The following is a 16,066-nucleotide window of genomic DNA, read 5'->3' as shown; positions in this document are numbered from 1 at the left end:
ACTCTCTGCTGAGCAGAGAGCTTGATGTGGGACTCAATCCCAGGACCCTGGGATCATGACCTGAGCCAAAGGCAGAGGCTTTAACCCACTGAGCCACCCAGGCGCCCCGTCCTGGGAGATTTATTCATGTCCATACTTTCAACTGCTGATTCCAATCTCCAGCTCCTACTCTCATTATCTCTGGATTTCAGCCAGATCTCTTCAAGATCTAGATCCAAATTTCCAGCAACCAACAGAATATGTCTGCCTTGATGTCATAAACATCACGTGTTTAGTACGTGCCAGGATGAACTTGTTATCTCTTTCTTCCCCTGCCAAATCTACTCTCCTTCCCCCTTCCCAGCCTTACTTTATAAACATTTATTAACCCAATTATTCAAATTTAAATGTCAGGATAAGTCTTGATATCTCCCTCTCCTTTTCTCCCAGCAAACCACCTAGCCCTCTACTTCAGACTCTACCTCAGAAATATTGTCTAAATCTAGCTCCTCACATCCTTCCCCTGCCCTCACATTTTGCACCATCAATGCCTTAGTAAAATCCCCATCATTTCTCACCTACTAAACTATAGCAAAAACCCAATACGAGTCTCCCCCAATGTTCACCAACTTCTTGTTTCATTGCCTAGACTACTGTCACGGTGATCTTACAAAGCCAAGTATTATGACCCCAAGCATGATGGTAACATAAGTGAAAATATTTTGCCACACTCTCTCACATTCTTGTGAAAATCCTAACTACTCCCTAAAGAAATGGGTTTTCCCCCCAAATGAAATGCAAATGCATTAGAATTAAAACATGATACTAATCGGGGCACCTGGGTGGCTCAGTCAGTTTAAGCATCTGCCTTATCTCAGGTCATGATCCCAGGGTCCTGCTCCCTGCTCAACAGGGAGCCTGCATCAGGATCATCTCTTCTGAGACATGGCAACATAATGGGATAAATAAGCAGAGGCTTTAGTTGGCCCTCCCAAGACCCATTAACTTGGAAAAACAAATGGGCACTATGGGAGAAGAACAACAGAGTGTGATGGGAGAGGCAGGGGGAATTCTTTGGGAAGCCCCGGGTGTGTTGTTTTGTCTCGCTTTGTTTTGTTTGTTTGAGTTCGGTTTTGCATCTGTGAGTTGGCAGCCATGTGTCTATCATGAGTATAAAGACCTTAGAATTGATCTCCATAAAAAGACATTACTCAGCTCACTCTCCACTGCAACATAAATTTGCTCTCAGTGGGGAAGGGATAAAAGCAAGAAAATGGGTCCTGAGATGAGTCCTTCCTGGATGTCTTTGTGCCTCTGGACAACAACATTGGGAGAATTCTAACAACTGTAGACTATCCTCTCAAACATGACTATATGGCAACAGGACTTTTGACTTCTATCGTGCATCTGAGTGAGCTTATTTTGGCTAAAGGATTGAAATATCTTCCCACACATAAAAGGGGATCTAGCACTTTGTGACTGCATTCTTCCAGGATCCAAAGGAAATCTGATGGAGCCAAGTGTAGACCAGGCATTTCAAGCATTTCTAACATTGGACTGGATGAATTTCCCCTAACACGTCTTTAAATTCTTTTTAGAATAAAGTGAAAAATACACACATTCATTTGTACACACATACAAAAGGAATCTCCTTTTTTTTTTCCCTAAGGGTAAGGCCTTAGGTTAAATAAATTTTGCAGTAAAGTAGAAAGAATAATGAAGAAAAGCTTGTCTCTAAAATAGATACGATTCAGGAAAGAGAAAGAAATTCTCTTTGTTTATTTTTTAGTTAGCTACAAAAGGTTGTTGCTATGAGAAGAGAATGGACTAAGATAAAAGATTTCATGGTAACCAAAAACATTGCAGTTGAATGAAAGTTTATATGCGAGATAATTAAGGAAAATTGAATCAGTGATATAGAACACAGTCTCAGGAAAATATTCTCAGGATACAAAGAATACAAATGAATACAAATACTAATGATACAAATGAATACAAATACAAATGATACAAATGAAGGGGGGAGAGGGAAAGGTAGATGGTGTTCAGAGATTAGAGATCCAAATAATAAGTCCTTGAAGGAAAAAATGAACAAAGCAGTAACGCTGATCAGAGTTATGACAAGAGAAATATTTCTTGCTCCTAAAGAAGTCTTGAATTTGGAAATCAAGAGGGTTTACCACATGCTAGGCAAAATCTATGAAAGGAAGTCTATACTAAGTTGTCTTACTTTAAGAAGTATAAATGTCAGGAAGAGAGAACAGAAAAAAAGTTTGGGCTGAAAAACAGCTGTCAGACTTCTTTTCAGCATCAGACATCTCAAGACAATGGAGGACTATCTCCAATTACTTGAGGGGGATAAGATTTCTATATTTAGACAAGTTGTCACTCTCCTACCACATGGATGCCCTTTCTAAAAAATTACTTTGGTATGCCTACTAGACTGTGAAGAGAAGCAAAATTAAAAACTCAAGGATGGGATTTAAAGGCATAGTGAGGAAAGAACTATACTGAAACCAATTAAATACATGGAAGGATGAGTATAATTATTAATAGCTAAATAAAAAGAAACACCTATGAAATAAATGACTAATAGAGTTTTCAATATTGAAATTTATAATATTATCAGATTAAATAATTAAAATAAGAAACAAGGACCCAGGGAAGCAAAAGCTCTTAAACTCTTCTCTTTCATGACACAGCCAAAATTACTCTGGTTTTTACTTTGATATGAAGATAAACTTAAGCTCAGGAATGTTCTTCTTTTCAGATAGCCACAGATAAAAATATAGATAAAAGCAAATAAGCAAAAGTGCAGAGTCTGTACTGCAAAAAGCATAATATTAGAAAACATTAAACACGAGAGAGAATAAAACAAGAATGGAAAGTAAAATAAATATGAACTACTATATTTAAATTCCTGCATGATAACAGACTCAACTTGGATTTTTTTTAAAAGATTTTTATTTATTTATTTGACAGAGAGATCACAAGCAGGCAGAGAGGCAGGCAGAGAGAGAGGGAAGCAGGCTCCCCACCGAGTAGAGAGCCCGATGCGGGGCTTGATCCCAGGACGCTGAGATCATGACCCAAGCCGAAGGCAGAGGCTTAACCCACTGAGCCACCCAGGTGCCCCTCAACTTGGATTTTATAAGAGGACACATGGAAAATAAAATGAAAGTTCCAGCTGATTTCTTTGCAGAAATTGACAAGCTGATCCTAAAATTCATAAGGAAATTCAAGGGACCCAAAATAGTAAAAACAATCTTGAAAAAGAAACAGAATTGAAAGACTCACGCTTTCTGATTTCAAAACTTACTACAAAGTTAGAGTAATCAAGACAGTGTGGACATGACACAGAGATGGACATACAAATCAATAGAATAAAGCTGAGAGTCCTCACATTTATAGTCAATTGATTTTCAAAAAAGATGCCAAGAAAATTCACTGGAGAAAAAGAACAGTCTTTCCAACAAATGGTGATGGGACAACTGGATATTCACATGAAGTTGGGCCCCTACCTCATACCACATGGAAAATGGATCAAAATGGATCAAAGACCTAAATGTGAGGGCTAAAACTACAAAACTGTTTGAAAAAAAAGTAACTGCAAGTCTTCATGACTGGATTACGCAAAGGTTTCTTCTCCAAAGAAGATATACAAATACCCGTTAAACACGTGAATCATTAGCCATCACAATCATTAGCCATCAAGGAAATGCAAATCTAGGCCATGAGATACCACTTGGCACTCAAGGGGATGACTATAATCAAAGATCAATTTTAAAAGGTTTAGGTAAGGATGGTTATACACTACTGGTGGGAATGTAAAATGATGCAGCTACTTTGGGAAACAGTCTGGCAATTCCTCAAATGGGTAAGCATAGACATATGACCCACCAATTCCATTTCCAGGTATATATCCAAGAGAAATTAAGAACAGAGGTCCACACAAAAACTAGTACATGAGTGCTCAGAATGGAAAAACATTATTTATAATGTCATTATTTATAATGTCAAAAAGTAGAAACACCCCAAATATCCATCAACTGCTCAATGGATAAAATGTAGTTTATCCATACAGTGGAATATGTGATATGAAATGTTCAGAATAGGCAAAACTATAGCAGAAAGTAGACTGGTGTATGCCAGGGGCTGTGGAGAAGAAAGGGTGCATAAGGAGGGAATAGAAGTGACTGCTAATGAATATAGGGTTTCTTTTTTTTTAATCAAGAAAGAGACTCTTTTTTTTTTTAAATTTATTTACTTGACAGAGATCACAAGTAGGCAGAGAGGCAGGCAGAGAGAGAGAGGAGGAAGCAGGCTCAGGACCCTGAAATCATGACCTGAGCCAAAGGCAGAGGCTTTAACCCACTGAGCCACCCAGGCGTCCCAATAGGGTTTCTTTTTGGGGTGATAAATGTTCTAAAATTGATTGTGGTGATGAGTGCACCATTCTGTGAATATCCCCCCCCCCAAAAAAAACATGGAAAAGTAGATTTTAAGTGGGTGAATTATGTGGTATGTGAATTATATCTCAAAATAATAATAAGGTCAACAACTATGGGCTCAAATCTCAACTTCAACACTTACTAATGGAGAGACTTTAGGTAAGTCACTTAACCACTCCTTCTTCAGTTTCTCATTTGTAAGACAGGGACAGTAAACAGTATGAATCTCAAACGCTTATTTGAGAACTGAGTTAACAGCTGTTAAGAGCAGGAGGTGGCCCGATACACACTAAACCTGTAGATTAACTAAAGCTACCACCATCTCCATTTATTAAAAACAATGTACTAGTTTCCTGTGGCTGCCATAACAAATTACCACAAACTTGGTGGCTTAAAGCAAAACACACATTTCCTGTCTTACTACAGTTCTATAGGTCTAAAATCAGTTACAGTGGGCTGAAATCAAGGTGTTGACAGGGCCACTCTTTCTTTTCCATCCTTTTCTAAACTGTTCCATGCATTCCTTAGTTTGTGGCCCCCTCCCCCATATTCAAAGCCCGCAGAGTAGCATCTTGCTTCAGTGGTTACATTGCCTTGTGTGTCAAATCTCCTACTCCCTCCCTCTTACAAAGACATTTGTGATTGCATTTAGGGCCCATCTAGATAATCCAAGGTAATCTCCCCAGTTCAAGATCCTTAAAGTCATCACATCCGCCAAGACTTTTTTTCAAGATAAGATAACATACTTGAATTCTAGCTAGGGATTAGGAGCTGTAATCTTTGCAGCCTTAGTTACCATATTGACCAAAAAAGAAGAAAAAGAAAATAAATCTACGAAAAAGCTCTATTTCTATGAAAGAAATCTTTCTAAACTCACCAAAATAAAGCAATAAAAAGAAAACGTTAAGCAAACGATGGTATCAGCGACGTTTTTACATAGCTTAAATTACAATATGTGAGTACTTCACTATTAATTTCTGTTAACTAATCCTGTTCACAGGAAACAAGCATTGTTGAGGTCCCTCTCTATTCTGCCTTTTCAGCACAAAGCCTAAAAATTTATTTTGCTGATGACACATTGCTTCAGATGTCTTTTTGTGCATGTGTCTGAGTCTTTCTTTAGCCACTTAAGCAATATTGTTTCAATTTTATGGTTCAGCAGTTCTGACCCCACCTCTTAAACCCTGCCAACCTGACCCAGGGCCTTGTTCTGGCATCCTGGCGCCTACCATGGTTAGTTGGAAGGGAAAGGCTTGCTCATTCTCACTCACACCCATTCTGTACTTCCTAAAGTTAGGTAGCCACTCATGGCTCAGCTGCCTCAGAAGTCATCTGAGAACTTCATCTCATCTATTTTTCTCTTTCCCAACATTGGATTACTCCTTCTCTGCATCTACTTCACCTTCCTTCCATATTCCTAACTTTCCATCCTGCCCCCCCCCACTTTTCTAATAAGCCACAATAAAAATAGGCCACAATAAGCAACAATAAAGGCCACATTAAATAATAATAATATTATAAGCCACAATAAAATAACTAATAAGCCTAATAAGCCACAATAAAAAGAACTCACATCTCTTTTTTCCCCCTTGAACTGAAAATAATGTTAGGGTTGGTCATTGGTACCAAAATAAGCCCTGAGACTAAGGCATGCAGTGATCCTATAATAGAGCTAGTTGAAATGTGACGATTACCATCACCTGGGAGCTTGTTAGACATGCAGGATCCCAAGCCCCACCCCCAGGGCTACTGGATCAGAATATGCATCTTAACAAGATTCCCAATGTAGCGCATGTACATTAGAGTTTGAGAAATACTGCCTTAGAACACACATACATTCTTTCACCAAGACACAGCTAGTGCCTCTGCTCTTCTATGCTTCCATCAAACCATCAAGAGGTTTGATGATTCTTTACCACAAGGGCTTCCCATTCTCCCTCCAAAGACTTGCAAAGAACAGACCCTATATGATTTTCCTTGGGCCTCACCTTCACCCTGCACAGGCTTGAGCCCAGCACTACTCAACCCCATGGCAGGTGGAATTTAATGTTAATGCGTCTAGGCACAATCACCGGTTTTAAAGTGCAAAGGCAACCAAAAAGACAACACAAAGAAGAAAATACTGTTAAAATGTGGTATAGCCAAGTAAAAGTAGGACCAATCACCATCATTTGTAAAACCTCTTTATCACATGTGCCTAATGACCACGGAAGACAATCATGATTAAGGAAATCATTTAATATGCAGTTGATTACTTTGCAAAGGTTTATTAAATTACATGGCAGGTAACCCCAACTCTACACTTTGGACTTCTGCCTTCAGATCTCTAGGATGGACATGAAAACAGGTTTCCTGCTTGGAACTTAAAAAAAGTAAAAGAGCTTTATACTTTTAAATACAGGCTGTAGTTTTGGTAAAAGAAATTTTTTTTTAAAGATTTTATTTATTTATTTGACAGAGAGACCACAAGTAGGCAGAGAGGCAGGCAGAGAGAGAGGAGGAAGCAGGCTCCCTGCGGAGCAGAGAGCCCGATGCGGGGCTCTATCCCAGGACCCTGAGATCATGACCTGAGCCGAAGGCAGCGGCTTAATCCACTGAGCCACCCAGGCGCCCCGGTAAAAGAAATTTTTAAAAAAAGGTCTTTAAGCTCTGCTGGGACTTGATAGGATCTTGTTGTGCACCAGACTACTCATCTTTCTAGATCCAAATGAAGTTCCCATCCTTTGAGAAGTTTTCCCAGAAATCATCCCTCCCTATTCTGTTTCTCAAGCCATTTTCTTTAGACTTCTATTACAGCTCTTAGGGATGTTAGAGAATTTATTCATTAGGAATCCAGGCTTTGTAGCATAAATATGTGGGTCTATATTTCCTCTCTACTGAAGGAAAGATTCCAAATGCATTCTATGAGGCCAGTATTACCCTAATACCCAAACCAGGTAAAGACACTACAGAAAAAGAGAACTACAGGCCAGTAACTCGGATGAACATAAATGCAAAAATCCTCAACAAATATTAGCAAACCAAATCCAACAATACATTAAAAAAATCATTCACCATAATTAAGTGGTATTTCTTTTAGACATGCAAGAGTGATTCAATATTTGGAAATCAACCAACAAGATATATCACATTAACAAAAGAAAGGATAAAAATCATATGATCATTTCAACAGATGCAGAAAAAGCATTTGACAAAGTACAATTCATGATAAAAACACAACAAAATAGGTTTAGAGAAAACATAAGTCACCATAACAAAGGCCATATATAAAAGAAACCACAGCTAACATCATAATGGTAAAAAACTGAAAAGATTTTCCTCTAAGATTAGAAACAATACAAAAATATCCACTCTTAATACTTTTATTCATCATAGTACTGGAAGTCCTGACCACAGCAGTCAGAAAAGAAATAGAAAATAAAAGCATCCAAACTGGTAAGGAAGAAGGAAAACTTTCACTATTTGCAGATGACATCATACTATATATAGAAAACCCTAACAACTTTACCAAAAAAACTACTAGATCTGATAAATGAATTCACTTTAGTTGCAGGATACAAAATTAATATGCACATATCTGTTGCATTTTTATACACTAATAATGTAATAACTTAAAGAGAAATTAAGAAAACAATCCCATTTGCAATTGCACCAAAAAGAATATGTACCTAGAAATAAACTTAACCAAGGAGGCAAAAAACCTTCACCCTGAAAACTATAAAACATTGATGGAGGAAACTGAAGATGACACAAGCAAATGGAAAGATACCCCACACTCATGGATTGGGAGACCAATATTGTTAAAACATCCATGCTATCCAGATTTACAGATCTAATGCAATCACCAGAAGTATTTTTCACAGAACTGTAACAAATAATCCTAAAATCTGTATGAAACCACAAAAGACCCCAAATACCCAAAGCAATCTTGAAAAATAAAACTGAGGTATCACAATCTCAGATTTCAAGATATACTACAAAGCTGTAGTACTATAAACAGTATGGTATTGGCACAGAAATAAACACATAGATCAAAAGAATAGAATAAAGAGCCCAGAAACAAACCCACACTTATTTGGTCAATTGATATATAACAAAGGAGGCAATGATGTCTAATGGGAAAAAAACAGGGTCTGTTCAACAAATGTTACTGGGAAAACTGGACAGCCACATGCAAAAGAATGAACCTGGACTACTTTCTTCCACCATACACAAAAATAAACCGAAAATACATTGAAGACCTATATGTGATACTTGAAACCATAAAATTCCTAAAAGAAAACACAAGCAGTAGTTTCTTTGACATCAGCCTTAGAAATAGTTTTCTAGATATGTCTCCTCTGGCAAAGGAAACAAAAGCAATATTAAACCACTGATACTGTACCAAAATAAAAATCTTTGTTTTGCACAGCAAGGGAAACCATCAAGAAAACATAAAGACAACCTACTGAATGGGAGAAGATATTTGCAAATGACACATCTGACATGGGGATAATATGCAAAATATATAAAGAATTTATATAACTCAAGACCAAAAAAACCTAAATAATCCAATTAAAAAATGGACAGAGGACATAAATAGGCATTTTTTTCAAAAGAAGACATACAGATGGCCAACAGACACATAAAAAGATGCTCAACATCACTCATCATCAGGGAGAAAAGCAAATCAAAACCACAATGAGATATCACCTCATACCTGTCAGATTAGCTAAAATCGAAACCACAAGAAATAATAAGTGTTGGGGATGAGGTAGAGAAAAAGAAATCCCCATTCACTATTGGTGGGAATGCAAGCTGGCGCAGCCACTGTGGAAAACAGTATGGAGTTTCCTCAAAAAAAATAAAAATAGAATTACCATCTGACCTAATAATTCCACTCTTGAGTATTTACCCAAGAAAACAAAAAAACTAATTTAAAAAGTATATTCCCCCTTGTATTTATGACAGCAGAATTTCAAATAACGAAGCTATGGAAGCAACCCAAGCATCCACTGATAGATGAATGGATAAAGAAAAGGTGGTAGGAGTGCCAGGCTGGCTCAGCCGATGAAGCATGTTAACTCTTGATTTCAGGGTTGTGAGTTCAAGCCCTGCACTGGCTGTGGAGCTTACGTAAAAAAAGAAAAAAAGAAGAGGTGGTATATATAGTCAGTGGAATTCTGCTCAATCATAAAAAAGAATAAAGAATAAGACCTGGCTGTTTGTAACACCATAGATGGATCCAGAGGATATAATGTTATGAAATAAGTCAGTCAGAGAAAGACAAATGCCATCTGATGTTACTCATGTGGAATTTAAGAAATAAAACAAAGAAACAAAGAAAAAGACAAACAAAAATAGACTCTTAAATACAAAGAACAAACTGGTAGTTGCCAGAAGAGAGGTGGGTGCGAGGATATGTGAAATGGGTAAAGGGAATGAAGAGGTACTTATTTATGATGTGCACTAAGTACTGTACAGAATTGTTGAATTGTTGGGGCACCTGGGTGGCTCAGCCCGTTCAGCATCTGGGTCTTGATTTTGGCTCAGGTCATGATCTCAGGGTAGTGAGATGGAGCCCCATGTCAAGCTCCGTATTCAGCACAAAGTCTGCTTGTCCTTCTCCCTCCCCCTCCGCTCCCTGCCTCTAAAAATAAATAAATAAATAATTTTTTTAAAGATTTTATTTATTTATTTGACAGAGATCACAAGTAGGCAGAGAGGCAGGCAGGGGGTGGGGAAAGCAGGCTCCCCACGGAGAAGATAGTCCGACGTGGGACCCTGAATTCATGACCTGAGATGAAAGCAGAGGCTTTAACCCATTGAGCCACCAAGGCACCCCAAATAAAATCTTTTTAAAAAGAGATTTGTTAAGGGGCACCTGCGTGGCTCAGTAGGTTAAAGCCTCTGCCTTCGGCTCAGGTCATGATCCCAGGGTCCTGGGACTGAGCCCCATGTCGGGCTCTCTGCTCAGCAGGGAGTCTACTTCCTCCTCTCTCTCTCTCTCTGCCTGCCTTGTGATCTCTGTCTGTCAAATAAATAAATAATTTTAAAAAGAGACTTGTTAAATCATTATATTGTACACCTGAAACTAATATGACACTGTATGTTAATGACACTTGAATAAAATAAATTCCCCCTATTGTTATGCTGGCTCTGTAATCTTGGATGAGTCACTCTCTCCACAGCTATAAGATGCAGAAACCTATATCACAGATTTGTCCTGAAGATTATGTGAGACAGCGCCTGGCTCATAATAATCAATGTTAGCTATTATTATTAGCACTTCACAGAGTCTGGTTTCCATTAGAGTCGGTTGTATATATATCTGTCTTCCTCACTAGACTGAGAGCAAACTGTTTATATCCCACACATCTGGCATAGAGACATAATGGTAGACACACAATAATATTTGTCGGATTGCTTTGAAGGTATGCCAGGAAGAGGAAAGGGAGGGTGCTGGAAACAAATTTAATGTTCTTTATGATTTTATCCAGGGCCAACCTCTGCAGTGTATGTTTCTCTTCTATTATGAGAGAACATTGTCTCAGACTCTAAGGTTGCTCTTTGATGGGGTTGGGGAGGCACTATTTCTGGAACCAGATGTTCTGTTCAGAGATAGCAAGGTTGAACTAGAGGCATCTGAAATCTCCAGTTTGGCCCCTGACTGAACGGGGAATGGGGGCTGAAGTTCTGCCAGAGCTGGACCGGCCGAACTGGGTTCTCTGGCGTGGGGCCACATCAGCTCCGAAGCTCACCCACCTAGAAGGGAGTCATCTCATTTCTCAGTGTATTCACTTAGAGGGATGTCTTAGTAGAGCGCATAAAAGAACAGTATGTACCAGTGGGAACTCTATTGCAAATTCATAGGTCCCCTTTTAGTTCTTTGTTTGTTTGTTTGTTTTGATAGCACTAGTGTTTATTAAACGGTGCCTTAGTACAGATGCTGGGAATTGATGCTCTTGGTGCATAAAGCCCAGATGCTCTGCCAATTCTTCTTGAGCAATGACATCAGGAAACTGACTGCTGAGTAGATGTCGTACACGAGCTCATCATGTGTTATCTTCACGGGCCAACGGCCACTGCCAGACACAGCACCTTCTTCATCTGGAATTTGACTGTGGACTTCACTTCATCCACTTCAGTCACTCTGTTCTCCCTGTGCGTCAGCAAGGAAGGGAATTCGCCAGCCTTATTCAGGCCTGGGCCCAGGATTTGTGGGAATCTGCTCGATCAGAGATTCTGAAGCCAAAAAGGCATCATACTTCTTGGACAGCTTCTTGATTATTTTTTTATCCTGTTGAGTTTCTTCAGCACCTTCCTGTCCAGGCAGGGAATATCCACAGCCTTGGCCTCTCAACACAGTGCTTCCAGTCCCCCAAAACATACGGAGAACTTGGGTGGGGAGGAGAGTTAAGCCTGACGGTGTCTGAGAAGTGTTCGTCCTAGTTCTTCAGGCTGATCTGCAGCTCCGCCGTCTCCACAACCTTTCTGCACCTGCACCTGCGCTGATTGCTTGCAGGCCTTCCCGCCCCACCTCTCACAGGGTGTCGTGGGAGACTCTGCTGCTCACAGCACCACACACAATAACCAGAAGAGTCACAGGTCCCCTTTTAAACCAGCCTCCTGATTCTTGGATAAACATCAACTAAAATAATAATACTTAGTTTATGAAATATTTGTCGAGTCCCCATTATGGGCTAAACATTGTATTAGATGCTGCTGATCCAAAGGTGGATAAAGAAATTATTGTCAGGGTAAGCAACACAGAGGGCAGGAATGTGGATGAGTGTGGCAAGCAACAGTTTAGGTGTAAGCTGTGAGGTGTTGTAGAAACATCCTAGACAGGGGCTAATCTAAGGTTCGAAGGGTTAGAGAAAGCTTAACGCAGGGAATAACAACCAGGACGAAGCCTGAAGGAATGAATGCAACAGCTAACATTTACTGAGCACATACATTATGCATCAGATCCTGTTCTGAGAATTTTGCATGAATCCCTTATTCAGTCCTTATAATAACCTTATGAGGCAGATATTATTATTCTCCTCATTTTACAGATGAAAAAACTGAGGCACACAGTTAGTAAATAGTAGAGCTGGGATTCAACCCTAGGCAGCTTGGCTCCAGACTGAAGGGGAAGGAGAAGGCCAGACAGGCCTCTCTGGGGCAGAGGCGAGTGCCATGCAACAGTCTGAGGGGGCGGAAAGGAGAGAGGTCACTTGGGGAACTGAAAGTGGCTGGGGGTTGGGGCAGAAGTTCAGAGATGACTGGGCTCACTCTGCAGGTTTGAAGAGAAACCAGAGGCAGGGGATTTCTGGGCTGTGTGATTACTGTCACTGAACCCCTCCTAGCCCAAGTCTCTTCCTTTGGTAAGAGGGTAAAGATGACAATACCTGGGCTCTCCCATAGAAAACGGCCATGAGCCCCACATGAGAAAAATGAATATGAACTGACAGCAAAGCACAAATTCCTTCTCAGACTTGAGATTTTAGTAAGTGTCATTTCCCCAGTAGCTTCAAGGCTTTGAAATCGAAAATCAACCACGTCAGGGCCGAAGCGGGAGCCTTCAGGTGGAGTAACACTGTGGGAGGACAGAAAGAAAGGCCCACAGACCCTGTGTCCAACTACCTGCCTCCACAGTCACCACTCACTAACCGTGAGATCCCGAGGCAAGCCACTCTCACACTGTATCAACTCCACCACCTGGAAAATGGGAATGATACCGATAGCACTCACCTCTTAAGTCGGTTCAAGGAATAAAAGGAATAAATAATAAGGGTAATGTGCTTAGAGAAGCTCTTCGCACAGAGTAGAGACCTAGTAAACATTAACAGCTACAACTGCCATCATTATTAAGAATCTGTTGGCTACTCATCCTTTTGCTCTGCGTGCTATGTGATAAAAACATGTGGGGGGGGGGGGCGCCTGGGTGGCTCAGTGGGTTAAGCCGCTGCCTTCAGCTCAGGTCATGATCTCGGGGTCCTGGGATCGAGTCCCGCATCGGGCTCTCTGCTCAGCGGAGAGCCTGCTTCCCTTCCTCTCTCTCTGCCTGCCTCTCTTGTGATTTCTCTCTGTCAAATAAATAAATCTTTAAAAAAAAAAAAAAACATGTGGGGAATATCAGAAATTAGAGATGATGGAGAGGAGGGTCTGCAACCCTACACAGCCACACCACTGCGGAGACTCCTCCTGGCTCCCATGGGCTGGCAAGCAGCTGGCTCTCCGCGGTGGCAGAAAATGCCCAAAAGAGGTAAAAGACAGAGACTGCACACCATCTGGAAAACCAGGCTGCTCTTACAGTTTTTAGACACAACCTAAATATAGTCACTCAGATATGCCTTGCTTTTTCAAGATAAAACTGTTCATCCCTCCAACCCTTCACTCCTCTCCCCCGCTCCCATACACATTCACACAATCCCAGAAACATTCAGTCTTTTGCAAGACGTACTCCCGGGTCCTGTTGTGACAGCCTCTTGCCACATTAACTTCTCTGTCTAACTCCTGGCAGAGAAGCCTTTGCTAATTTCACAACAGGAAAGCACGCAGGAAATTCGAGAACAAAACAAATCTCCTACACGCAGAGCCCAGCATCTTCAAGCAAACTCACTGAGGTACAGACCCGAAGCACGATGACTCTGGACTACAAATGAGGCAGCTACTTCTTAAACTGCAAAGGGACGGAAGAAGTCATTTGCCGCTAAAACACCAGATCTGCATGCAAATTGCTCGTGAATATTCATGAGCCCCTCCAGCTTGCTCAAGAGCCACCCCTGACTAAACCCCCCAGGCTTTGCTTCCTAAAAAGTTTCCCAAAGTTCTTTCTCTGCCTCCTCTCAGAAGGAGAGGGTGGGAAAGTTCATTTGGGGATTTATGCCTCTTGCTCTTTCAAGTACTTGCTTTTGGTCTGGGCTTTTCTGGAGGGGGTTTTTTTTTTTTTTTCCTCCTCCTTTTTTTTTTTTTTTTTTGGTTGTTCTTAAGGATTCAGATCAAATCAATTTGCTCTTACCCTTTCTATCTTCCATAACTGGCAGGCTTTGTTTTCTTCCTCTTTGCTCTTTATTTTTTCAGCCTCTGCTTGCTGTAGTCGGTCTCAGTGAGAGAGGTACTCAAGGAACCAAGATATAACAGACCCTCGGGCTCAGGGGAGGGGCTAAATTAGCCGGCCCCGTTTCGGAAGGAACCTCAAACCCTATGTCTCCTTCATTGACTCCACTCGAAAGAAGAGATTGGCTGAGTCCAGCTGCTCATTTCCCTAAAGACCACGAAGAGTTGTGCGGGTGGTAATTTTTCGTGTTCTTAAAGCAATGTATGTTCAAGTAGCTCTCTTTCCCTCTCTTTGCTACAGAAATCCATTTTTCTCCTTGAGATACGTATCTTGGCTGCAAGCAAAAAAGCTATTTACTTATTGCAGTTTTGAAACCAGATAACAGGAAGCTTGTTTCCTGATACCCACTGGAAAAACTGTGGGACTCAAGAACAGTCCTTCCCGCCCCTAAAAGCCGATCCCCGCTGGTCCTCTGATGAGCAATCCCTTTTTCGAGGCTCACTGAGAGCCGAAGAGCCGCAGGTCCTGTCGCGGATGGACGCTGTGGCGGGAGGAGCAGCATTATTGGTGGGAAGGCCAAGGAGGCTGCCGCTGGGAGCAGCTGTCTACCTGTACTGATGCAAATCGTCCACTTTTTCCAAACTTTAACCTCCTACATCTGAAGTCTTAGGAGCATGAATTGCCACACCCAGGCTTTGCCAAGATGACCCAAATGCAGACGAGAGGCCGAGCAAAACATTTTCAAACTGTGTATATTCGATGTTATTTTGAAATTAGGACAAGACAGTCCTCCCAGAGGAAGGTAAGTGCTCAAGACCCAAAGCCCCTTGGGCAGATTCTCCGTGCACGAGGCTATAACAAACCTTAGCATTTTAGATTTGGAAAGAGACCGAAGACCTCTGGTCTAACCAAGGTTAGAGGCGAGGAAATATTAAGCCTTCTGCTCATGTTCATAGAGAGGGAGCGTGCGAGCAGGGAGCTGCATGGTCTGTCTTCGCTACCGTGCTCCCCGGCACCCAATACAGTTGCTCCACAGTATAGGCTCTCGATAAATGGTTGAATCAATGAATAAATAGCAGAGCACGGGTGTAGGTACGGTTTCTTTTTTTTTTTTTTTAAGATTTTATTTATTTATTTGACAGAGAGAGAGAGAGAGAGAGAGAGATCACAAGTAGGCAGAGAGGCAGGCAGAGAGAGAGGGGGAAGCAGGCTCCCCGCTGAGCAGAGAGCCCGATGTGGGGCTCGATCCCAGGACCCTGAGATCATCACCCGAGCTGAAGGCAGAGGCTTAACCCACTGAGCCACCCAGGCGCCCCGTAGGTACGGTTTCTGATTCCTACTTCATGCTTTTTGTACACGGCCTCTCTAATGTGAGAACTCGTATCAAAACCCAGTTGTACCGTAAGACATTTTTCTTCATATAAACCATTAAATTAGTGACCATTACAAATTGTTTTTGACTTTATATAGAAAACATATTCTCCATGAGACTTTAAGAAAGGCAGGGGCTGACTTTTCAGTTCGGACATCTCTTGCATGGTGACCGGCACAGAGTATGTGCTCAATAAATGTTTGCTGTTTTAATAAATCTGAGTCTGTACAACAAAAC

The 16,066-nt window shown here is 41.0% G+C and overlaps 1 protein-coding gene across 2 annotated transcripts in view; it reads right to left on the bottom strand.

The window, feature by feature from the left end:
* Positions 1-14,530, bottom strand: part of ENTPD1 (ectonucleoside triphosphate diphosphohydrolase 1) — a 95,552-nt gene extending 81,022 nt beyond the window's left edge. The window contains exon 1 of one of the 2 annotated variants that reach the window (XM_046027473.1): positions 14,419-14,530. In XM_046027473.1, coding sequence (XP_045883429.1) covers positions 14,419-14,434 — 16 coding nt within the window. In that variant the 5' untranslated portion in view covers positions 14,435-14,530. The remainder of the gene's footprint in view (positions 1-14,418) is intronic. The other variant, XM_046027474.1, reaches the window with a different exon arrangement.
* Positions 14,531-16,066: the final 1,536 nt, after the last annotated feature.

The sequence above is a fragment of the Meles meles genome, chromosome 13 (genome assembly GCF_922984935.1).
Source record: "Meles meles chromosome 13, mMelMel3.1 paternal haplotype, whole genome shotgun sequence".
Classification (NCBI taxonomy): Eukaryota; Metazoa; Chordata; class Mammalia; order Carnivora; family Mustelidae; genus Meles; species Meles meles.
This window is presented reverse-complemented; position numbering and strand designations above follow the sequence as displayed.